The sequence below is a fragment of the Lagopus muta genome, chromosome 2 (genome assembly GCF_023343835.1).
Source record: "Lagopus muta isolate bLagMut1 chromosome 2, bLagMut1 primary, whole genome shotgun sequence".
Taxonomy (NCBI): Eukaryota; Metazoa; Chordata; class Aves; order Galliformes; family Phasianidae; genus Lagopus; species Lagopus muta.
In genome coordinates, this window is record NC_064434.1 from 67,522,265 (window position 1) to 67,532,578 (window position 10,314).

Sequence of the window (10,314 nt, forward strand, 5' to 3'; positions counted from 1 at the left end):
TCTCTGTTAAAGAAATGTGGAGGTAAGCACTTTAAGTTCCCCTTAACTATTGGGACCCATTGACTGGGCTGTGAAAAACTCTCTGGTTCTTCACCCAGAGCCAGAAGCTGCGCTGTGCAACCAGAGCCATTTGTGAAACCACTCTGTGGAAGCTGGACATACTGTAGGCTCAGTATGTTTGGTTGGCTGTGCGGTGTTTCAGCTTTCCAATCCACCCCCAAAAACTGAAAATTAAGCATTGAGTTTATTTAAGAATCTTTACTCTTTTTTTTTTTTTCCAATTTAAATTATACTTCCAAAGTACAATTAAAAAAAAATACAATGAAATAACACTATCTTCTACAAAATATTCTAAAAAATAATGCACTTACATCATATACACAATTTCCTTTCACAATAAAATAGGAGAGCTTAGACCAATATTTACACTATTGACAGAGAACACGGTTGCACGGTTGCACAGCTATCTGCTGCTGGTGCAGTCTCTTGATGGAGTACCTCTGAGAGACCGTACTCTGCAGTTGCACACAAATCCTTCTGCAGGGTAAAACCCTGACACAATCCTTCTGGGTACAGGGACCTGCCCATGAGGTTCCAAGGAGACTGACATGGTGGCAAATATTGTCGTCTTCTGCTTAAAGCTACCACCATAGCTCATGCACACACAATGAAGAGTTATTAAGGAATTCCCTGATTTAAAACTTTTGCTCCAGTACATTAGGCACTTCGTTTTAAAAGTTATCTCCTATGGCTTATGTAGAACAAACCATTCTCCTCAGGATCTGAACTTGCCAGCTAGCGGGAGAAACAGACAAGTCCAAGGGCACCCTTTGTGCCAATGAGTTAGTCTGCATTAGAGATTTAAGTCGTCTTGTTTTATCAAGTGTTTTATCAAGACCTGGCCATCCCAGCAAGTCAAGCAATGTATTTTAAAGCTTAGTATATCTGCACTTTTTCTCCAGCTATCGGGGACTAAAGTTTTCCCCCTCACAATAATTTAACTACTGACACCCATGTTGTTCAATGTGCCATTGGGTGACAAATCCTACACATCATTGTCTAAAGAAATACACTGCAGATTGACAGATTATTTACATATCTTAATGTGTAGACAACGAAGATGCAACTTAAGAAATAATAAATACAATTCAACAGAGTATAACATTGAAAAAAAATATATATTAGAATGATTCTCCAGGTATTGAATTCCCTCCCTTTAAGGCCTGAGCAAGAGATCATAAAAGATCGTGATGTTTTTCAATGAGTTGAAATGGTTTTGGATAGGACTTCACATTAGACACTGGCTTTTTGAAATAAAGATATTTAGCAAAGCTGACAGGTGTCTGAATATGATCAAACAGCAAAACTTACCCTGAAAAGGAATCTTTGGGGTAAAACAATTTAGACCAAATGATAATACTGTAATTTATTAGGAGGAAAACAGTTTTTGCAGATTGTCTCAACATTAATTCAGCAGCAAGGAAACAAGCATACAGTTAAGAACACAACGTATCCGTGAGACAAATACGCATTAGTGCACATGATTTTCCAAAAACTTTCATCCTCAGCTACACTTGTGCAGAATTCAGAATGCTTCTACCTAGGTGGTTAATAACAGTCTAATATGGCTATTCCTAGGTTTGCCATTAAGAAGAAAAAAAAAACAATAAGGAGTAACTTACTCAAGAAAGTTGTTCAGATGCCAAACTTCAGGTCCAAATATATCAGAACACTGAGAAATTTGGAACCTAAGTCAAAATCTTAAAAATTAGACCTATCAAGCTAGAAAAAAAAAAGAAAAAAAGAATGAAAAGCAGTAGACCTGCTCTCAGAATTGCACGCTCACCAGATTTGTAAACTCTGCATGAAGTTAATGATGGTCTGTTCACTATCAGAGACACAACTCGGATGCTCTACGCAAAGCAGTGCAGATGCTTTATCTATAATTTCCTTCATGTCTCCTCTTCCTCTTCCTTGAGGATTAAGCATTAAAAGTAATTCAGTAGCTAAAAAAGTCAGTTCTAAAGTAGACGTCTGGGTTTACATAGAAGGTGGGGTGATGGGCGTCCACATGGATGCCAGCCGACTGTGTGCGGAGGCATCGTACTGGCTGTCAGGAAGGTCTGCAGGTGCTCCTCCATCGTACAGTGGGGATGTGGAGGTGGTGGCAGTGACGGAATGTGGGAGAGCGGTGTAGTGCACCGGAGAGCCGCGCAGGAACTGGGAGCTTAGGCCGTTGGACATCCCGCCTGACTGAGATGCTGGGGTGATGGTGCTGTTACTCACAGACCATAAGTTCGGGTACTGACTGGAGGAGGGAGAGCGACAAATTCGACAGGTTATTAGTGACTGTAGGTTCTGTTGGCTGGTGCTCAGTTTACCACGTAGCCCCAGGCCAGTTTCACTTATCCTTCTAGTCCATATCAGCACTCTACTCAGCCTACTGTCTCCCTCTCTCTCCCCCCAGATATGCACACAAACAAATATATGTGTACATATTAAAAAAAAAAAAAAAAAAAGTAAAATAGAATTATTATTCTTACTTTACAGGGGCTTAAACAAAAGAGATGGCAGAAGTGCCTTCCTCAAGGTCTCACAGTTCCAGTTTTCCAGATTTTATCTACTGGACAACTCTTAATTCATCGACTTAAACTCAGTGGACTTTACAACTTTCCAAGTATGTATCCTGGGGTCAGACATGGAAAGACACGCCAGGAGTATCTGTTTACTTGATAAATGCACGTTCAGGGCCAAAACTTCTGTTCAGCAAGTCAGCTGTCTTATACTGGTTATTAGTACGTACTCTAACAGCTGAGTGCCAGTGTGCATGGCTCAAAGAAGGATGTTTTCCACAAACTAAATGGCAGATATGAGCTGCCAAAAAAGATGCCTAAACATCAACCTTCTGTGGTTAACAGCAGAGATTTTACCACCTCAGCTGTACTGCTTTGAATTTTCAAGCTCATGAGACTGAGGGTCTAAATCATGGAAAAGAATCACAGAACCATTTAGGCTGAAAAAAAAACCTTCAAGATGACCAAGTTCAACCACAACCTCTGCTAAAGGACTGAAGCTTTAAGATAACTAAGTACAAAGAGGAGAAAAGATGCCTTTATACAGTCTATTGACAGTATGATTTGATGCTATGCTGGCTTATTGAACAACACCTAAGTAATTAATTACTCCCCCAGCCACTTCCTCATCCTCCACGCTGCAGTTCTCTGCCCCCTTTGTAGCACAACAAAGGTTTGTGGAGATGAATGGGCAAACAGTGACTGACTAAAATGAAACAGATCAAAAAGAAACTTTTCAACTCCACTTTGTTTAAAAGCAAAATGAGATGAAACTTAAAAGAACATTCTCAAATTCAGTGGATGCCTAGATGATTTTTGTTCTATAAAATATTGCTGTCACCAATATCCATCTACATTTCCAAAGCCGTCTTGTGTCTGTTTCATCTATCTGCTCTCTTTGCACAAAGTTCCTTCACAGTGCCTCCCCTAATGCTGACGATTCGACATGCAGCCATAAGGATTTTTCAGTTTGATGGTGAGCCTCTGCCTCCTTTTACAACCTTCTCTTAGTGCTACTAAGGGATGAATCCCTACCTGGAGCTGGTAGCAGTGCCAGTGCTGTGGCTCATGGGCAGCATAGTTGTGTGTGTGGGAACTCCCAGAGAGGACCAGTTGTCATGGGACTGGAGCATGGGAAGGCAGGCAGAGGAGTTATCAGCATAAGCTGCTGAGAAAACAAGCAATCACTTCAATGCACTAGAATCAGAACAGACAACAATCTTTTATTCAAACGTCATGGATCACTTTAAAACCCTCTCCCACTGTTGGCTTGCAAAAAAGTAGTAATTAAAAAAATGAAACGCTCCCACAAAGAAAAATAAAGTCATCTACTGGTTGTATCAAGCTTACAGTTTCAGCAGCATTGCTGATTGCTTAGCTTATAACTGCAAAGTCCTACTTCTGCAAAGGATCTACACACACAAAAAAATGCTGTCTTCAAACCACCTGCTCATTCAGATCATGCTTCCTTACTCTGTCAACAGAAAGGCTCCTTATTCACACCATTGACATCTCTCTTCCAAGGCACCTTCTTTATCACCATCACCTACGCTGGCAATAACAGTCTGGCAGCCCTGATAATATGCAGTCTGGATTACATATCATAGTTCTGAGCTGTGAATGCCACCACAGAGTGATTGGACCGTGGCTTAAACCACACAGCGGGTGATCAAAACTGGCCATCCAACACAGCAAAGCCTTTGAAAAGCTATAAAGGGAACCCTAAACAGCTCCACAGAGCTAGAAGTTGCGTTGCTAGCTGGCAAAGGGAAGGAAAAAAAATGGTTTCTTGCTGAAAACTTGGGAAAGAAGAGGAACACTGGAAGTGTTTTGTTCTTTCAATTTATTTCAGGTCACCAAACTTGCCCATAATGCCCAGATGTAAGGAAAGCCAAAGGAAAGCTTGTTTTCCTCTTTAAAATAGCCAACAAAGCTGCACATATGTTTGACCAGGCAGCACCTAGAAGGCTATGTATTAACACACAATCCAAAAATATTAAGCATCTTTCTAGATGGAAACCTTCAGCATAGGCAAAAGCTGTTACCAAGCCTTTGCCAGAGTAAGGGGAAAAAAAATGATTATTAAAAATGACCTCAACTTCTGTTCCTTATGCACTCCTGCTTTAAGGCACTAAGCGTTAATCTCTTTGGCTGTTTCCGAGCACCACTGATAAATAGCTTTGCAATTCACTCAGCTCCACATTGTTAACATGATATATCCAGTTGTGACACACTTTTTGAGGACAATCTTCATGCATTAATATAAACCACGGCAATAGGTAAATAAAACTGATAGAACCAGGCCCTCAATTATTTGCTTAAATGTGTTAACAACAAGTAATCCCATTACCAGAAGTGGACATAAATGACTTCATTTCATCATATCTCCTACTAACAAATGAAATCCCCACTTTCAAATTTAAAGTAAGTTTAACTTCATCAGTCATCAAGAATACATAGCAAAACCAGTACAATACAGTCTAACAATTTAGGGACCAACAGTTCTATATAGCCTCACTTTTCCACTGCAAAGACTGGAAATGCACACTCACTGCCACTCTTTCTTTGCAACGCTACCCCCCTTCCCTCTGACAAAACTCAACTGGAAAGCAACTGCCATTTCCTGCAGCATCAGTCTAAATGTACACTGCTCAAAGCTTACATCCCATCTTCAAACAGCTGCAAAATACAACTTACTTGGTGAGTTGTTTCTATGGGTGTAGGGATTGGGATAGGGGGCAGAACGGTGATTCCTCAGCGGTGAGTACCTTTCACAGCTGTGAGCAGGGGAGAGAGACAGGGCTGTTCCAAACTGAGGATGAGGATTGGCAGGTGGGCACAGAGCCCCAGTCCCAGGAATAAGCCAACTACCTACTGTGAGAGAGCAAGAGTTATCTACTGTATGTATGCAATGCAACCGGACACTGAAAGAACAGCATGGTGACAAGGTACGTAACGGATCCAAAAGGAAATGCATGCTCATGAAAGGAGAACAAGTCGTAATACAGCTGAGAAGTCTGGAATTTTACAACTTCTCAAATGGTCTTACGAAGGAAAATCGGAAAACAGCACAGAAAAAGCCATGCATCAAGTTAACGTTTGTTAAAATTCCCACCTAATTACAACCACAGTAAAGTAAGGAAACACTGAAACAGTTAAACTCTCCCTTAGGTGGGAAGGATGTGCTCAGTAACAGTGTAATTGTCAGTTGTAAATTGCTCTTTTGGGGGTCTCAACATATAGCTAAGATCTGAGGTTTCTCAAAATGCTAAGAACTCTCACAAACTAAGCCTCTTTGCTAAAAGAGAGTAATTCCTACTGTGGCTGAACTCCTCCTTTTATAGGCTGCAGACATATTTTGGCAATAACCCTTTAAACACAGACCATTGAAACACTACTGCTTTTTACTCATCTAAGAGAACTTTTCAAGCAAATGCCCCTATCTGAATTACAGAAATACAATTCCAGCAAGTTTCTGCTGTATTTTGAAATAAGCATTGATTTCCATATCTGTATGAATACCCCTGTCCTTGGCTGTCTTTTCGGAAAAGAAGGTCAATGCGAGATCCTGTTAGAGAATGCCTAAGATAATAGTGCTGCCTTTACCACACCTTTACATATCAGATGTTTATACACCCATTAGACTGCACAAAGAGCAAATTTGAAGATTGGTGATGTTGTCTCCTTATGAACTAGCACACCAACCAGCAAACACTGCTCTCCAAGTTTTGCTAATAGAAGAATTCAGAAGTATATTTACTAAGAAAAATGTAAGGAAACATACACTGCGAGTATCCAGACTGCTGGTTGTCTCCCACTTCCTCCATCATTTCTTTGTGATCATTTCTACAAAGGAAAACATGCCAAAAGATAAGGATATGTTTTCACAAACCTACACAATAAATCTATAAACTTCAGAATTGAGTTAAGAGCTCTCACCTTTCCTTTGCATCAAGAAATGCCTTCGCAAATGGATTGTATTTAATTTTTAAAGCTGTGATCTAAAAACAACAGATATCTTAATTATCATACAGAAATCAAAGACTTGAATGAGGACTTTCCAGTGAAGTCAGGGAAGTCATAGATTTTTGAAGAACTAAGATTAGACCCACGTACACCAATTTAACAGCATCTAATGTCTGAAGTGTTAGCAGTGGGCTAGGAATGGGTCCCACCACCTCAAATCTATGTGACCAAAGTGCCCACATTTATCTATCAACTGAGGAAACAGTTAAGGAAAATAGTACACTACAGGGCTGAAAAAAGATTTAAGTTTCAGGACAGAGCAGAATGGGCACCAATAAATCTCAAAAAGATTGGCAGTTTACAGATTCACGATACACAGACGAGCCTTTTGGCTAACATCAAGACCAGTTTGGAGAACAGCATGACCAGCTATTTTACAATGCAATTGAAAACTGCAACTCTGTTTCATACCAAGTTGGTTTGTCCCAATAATCTATTAAACTTACTTTGCATATATACTGGGACAGGAATCAGAACTTGTGAAAACCCCAGGCACGCATAATAAGACATTTAGCTTCAGATTCAGCACAGAAAGAAGTGAAAGCTGTGGCACAAGCGCCATCGGTTTGCTGGGTAATAACATGCACTTTGCCACCTGGAAGGCCGAAAGCACCAGAGGCCTCTGCCCGCCACACGTACCTCCTCGTTCTGGTACGCCGTCACAGCGATGAACTGGGTCTCGGGGAAGGAATGGCTGGTGATCATCCGCTGCGGGCCGCCCACCCGCACGATGTGGATGCGGGGCTCATACTTGTGCAGGGAGTTCAGCATGATCTGAGAGCAAAGGGATGCATCAGGTGAGTGTGGACCATAGACAGGCACAGTGCTTCCATGGCCTGCGCTTGGGCTGACGGTTGAACTAGGTGATCTTAGTGGTCTTTCCCAACCTCAACGATTCTACGTGGACCCACCTACCTGCCCTCCGCCGTTGAGCTTGTTGGTGAGCTTGACCTTGCTGAAGGAGACGGGCGCCTTCATCCAGTGGGCGCCAAAGTTGGGCGAGTCGGGGTGGATGTAGACGCAGCTGGGTGCCTGCGGCTCCGGCTTGCCACCCGGCACCCACTCGCCATTCACGTACTTCCAGCGGTGCCCGTCCGCTGCCACGAAGTCCAGCAGGAAGGAGTACATGGCGTTGGGGTCCAGCCCCGACACGCTCACCTTCAGCACCGGGAACATCCTCCTGCGGGGTGACACCGTGGCGCGAGGGCCCGATTCCGGTCCCCTCTCCCCGTCCCCCGGCCCTCCGTCCCACCGCCCGGCCGCTACCTGCCGTTCTTGGTGACGATCATCTCGTTGGTGAGCTCCTTGAAGCGCAGCCACAGCTCGCCGTCCTCCAGCGCCACGCGCAGCTCGCGCTCCGTCGGGTCTCCTTTCTCGCTGCCCGCCTGCAGCTCGCTCTCCACCGCGCTCAGCAGGTGGTCTACTCGGTACGCCGGCGCCTTGCCCGCGTCCTCCGGGGAGCCCATGGCCGCCCCCGAAGCCCCCCCCCCTCCCCGAGCGCCGCCGGCGGGGCCCGGCTGCCTCCGCCCGAGCTCGGCGGCCCCTCGCCCGCTGCCTCCGGCCGGGGCCGCCGTTATACCCCGCCATAAACGCCCCCCCGTGACATCACCGCGCCCGCGGGGAGCCGCCGCCGATTGGCGGAGCGCCGCTTTGATGTGCCCGCCCGGGCCGCCGATTGGCTCCCCGCGGCCATATCAGAGCGCGGCCCGCGGGGGGGCGCGCCGCGAATTGCCGCCCGCGGGACGCGGCGCGGCTGTTTGATGCAAATCCCCACATGTTGGCACCTCCATCAAAGCGCCGGGCCCGGCCGCCGCGCCGCGGAGGAAATGGCCCATCGCGGCCCCGGCTGCGCCCCACTCCCGCTGCCCGCGTCCGGCCGTAGCGCCCGGCCCCGTGCGGGCGGAGCTGGGCGCGGGGAGGGGCGGAGGATGCTCCAGGGATGGGCATCCTCGGGGCTGCGGCGGTGCGGGGGAGGGAGACGGTTTATTGCCCTCTGCGAGCATCTCTGGGTAGAGGGCGAGAGGTGACAACGAGCAGGAAATCGTTCAATGGGCGCTCCTTGAAAAACAACAACAACAACAAGTGACTTAAACCGGAGCTAAGGAGAGGGGGGGGAAACGGCACGGGGCGAAACCAACTCTCTGTTCACAAACACGCGCACCCACTCTGCCGCCGCCGAGCGCCGTCGCTGTGGGACGTCCCGGGACGGTGCCGTAGCCCCGCTACCCGGGGCTCAACTCTGATAGGGCCGCCGTGCCCGGCAACGAGCGCCGCGAGGCCGACAGCGGCGATAACCACCGGCACCGGAGGCGACGGGGCCAATTCGATGGGAAAGGAACGATCCCGAAAACGAAGAGGGGGCAAAGTCCACCTGCACGTGTATTTGAGTGAGCTGCTCTTAAAAACGCGACGGCAGCTCTTCCAAACGAGCGCTCCAGGCCGGGCTATCCCCAGCGCCGGCGGTGCGCTCCAGCAGCACGCACCGGCAGCAACGCTTCAGCAGCAGCCGCGCTGCGTGAGTCCTACCGTGCGCCGAGCACTCGGCTCATCGCGTGGCAGCGAATCCACCTTCATTTATAGACATTCCCCCATTTACTTAAAACGCAACAAGCGGCCGTGCCACTCAGCCCAGACAAAGCGTGCGCTCAGCTGAGGTTGCCGACCCAGAAGCAGCCTGGCTAGCTTTAGAACTCGAAATGACCATGATCAAGTTTTCTGAAGTTATAATGTTTCCAACGGGTTGAAAAAAAAAAAAAAAAAGTTACCCTTCAGCTTGCATTCCTGATGCCGTTATTTTATTTCCTTCTCCTTTCTGATCTTAATTGCACTCCGGTTGCTTTTAAGAGAGAAAACTCCCCGCTCCCAGAACCTTTTCACTGCGATCTGCAGTGCATGACAGTTTACAGCCAAGAAACTTCCTCCAACCGAACAGCTGTAAAGATCGCCCCTTTGTAGCGATGCCTTCCTTCTCGCAGGGAGAGCAGCCCCAGCTTTCGGAGAGCCCGGCTGCCCAGCCCAGCGCCCGCCCCTTGCTGCCCGCTGCCGCTTTCTCTTACAGCGGAGCCGAGCACCGCCCGGCGCTGCCGTATTTCATACGGGCACACGATATTCCTGGTCCCAAAGGGTCGTCGAGTCCAGCTCCTGGCTCCATATGGGACAACCCAAAAGACCAAACCGTGTGGCCAGTCCTCTTCGTTCATTAAGAAAAATGTATGGAAGAAAAATGAATAGATTCCACGTGATATCCATGTAAAAGAGATGGAGTTTTTTCCACGGCTGTCCATTGCTTTGGCCTGAACCTTAAGGAGGGCTGTCTTCTTGGAACTACCAATTAGTGATGGCAATTCCATTTGCATACAAAGCTGCCTAATTCCATTTCATTCTGGAATGTGTGCAAAGCTGAATCAAGAAAATTCCTGAAGTTTATTCTGTAGGAGCTCTTTACAATAACTTAACCTTTTGTAACCCCATCATTCTAACATATATGCCTAAAGAGGAAGTGACAATACGCAACAACACAGCGTTTTTTGCCCATTTTAAGTTCATATAGTGTGAGCATTGGGATTATCTGGGATAACGGTGTTTCAGATTCCCTGTTTTTTAAAGGTTTTTTCAATATTTAAGAGCTGATTTTCTCCCAAAGTCGTAATTTTGAAAAATATTTTCTTTTCAAGCAGGCTGAAGGGAGCACAGCACGCTGGTTTCGGTTTGTTTT

General features: G+C 46.2%; 1 protein-coding gene across 4 annotated transcripts; it reads right to left on the reverse strand.

Moving 5' to 3' along the window:
• Positions 1 to 367: 367 nt before the first annotated feature.
• TBXT (T-box transcription factor T) lies at positions 368 to 8,065 on the reverse strand. Of its 4 annotated transcripts, none has more exons than XM_048935798.1 (8): positions 7,866 to 8,065; positions 7,515 to 7,779; positions 7,239 to 7,373; positions 6,513 to 6,574; positions 6,358 to 6,419; positions 5,271 to 5,447; positions 3,609 to 3,738; positions 368 to 2,308 (listed from the first exon to the last, which is right to left on the reverse strand). In XM_048935798.1, exons 1-8 carry the CDS (start codon positions 8,063 to 8,065, stop codon positions 2,041 to 2,043), a joined length of 1,299 nt encoding a protein of 432 aa, XP_048791755.1. In that variant the 3' UTR covers positions 368 to 2,040. The 4 variants fall into 4 exon arrangements, with proteins under 4 accessions (XP_048791755.1, XP_048791753.1, XP_048791757.1 ...); XM_048935796.1 differs by having other exon boundaries at positions 3,609 to 3,741; XM_048935800.1 differs by lacking the exon at positions 368 to 2,308 and having other exon boundaries at positions 3,627 to 3,741; positions 5,342 to 5,447.
• Positions 8,066 to 10,314: the final 2,249 nt, after the last annotated feature.

Excerpts from the sequence above, each read along its gene's own strand:
- TBXT (XM_048935796.1), bottom strand. The coding sequence starts at position 8,065 with ATGGGCTCCCCGGAGGACGCGGGCAAGGCGCCGGCGTACCGAGTAGAC. Across the intron at positions 6,420-6,512 it reads TTTCTTGATGCAAAGGAAAG|AAATGATCACAAAGAAATGA; the intron begins GTGAGAGCTCTT and ends TTTCCTTTGTAG. Across the intron at positions 2,309-3,608 it reads GGCACTGCTACCAGCTCCAG|TCAGTACCCGAACTTATGGT; the intron begins GTAGGGATTCAT and ends TCCCTCCTCCAG.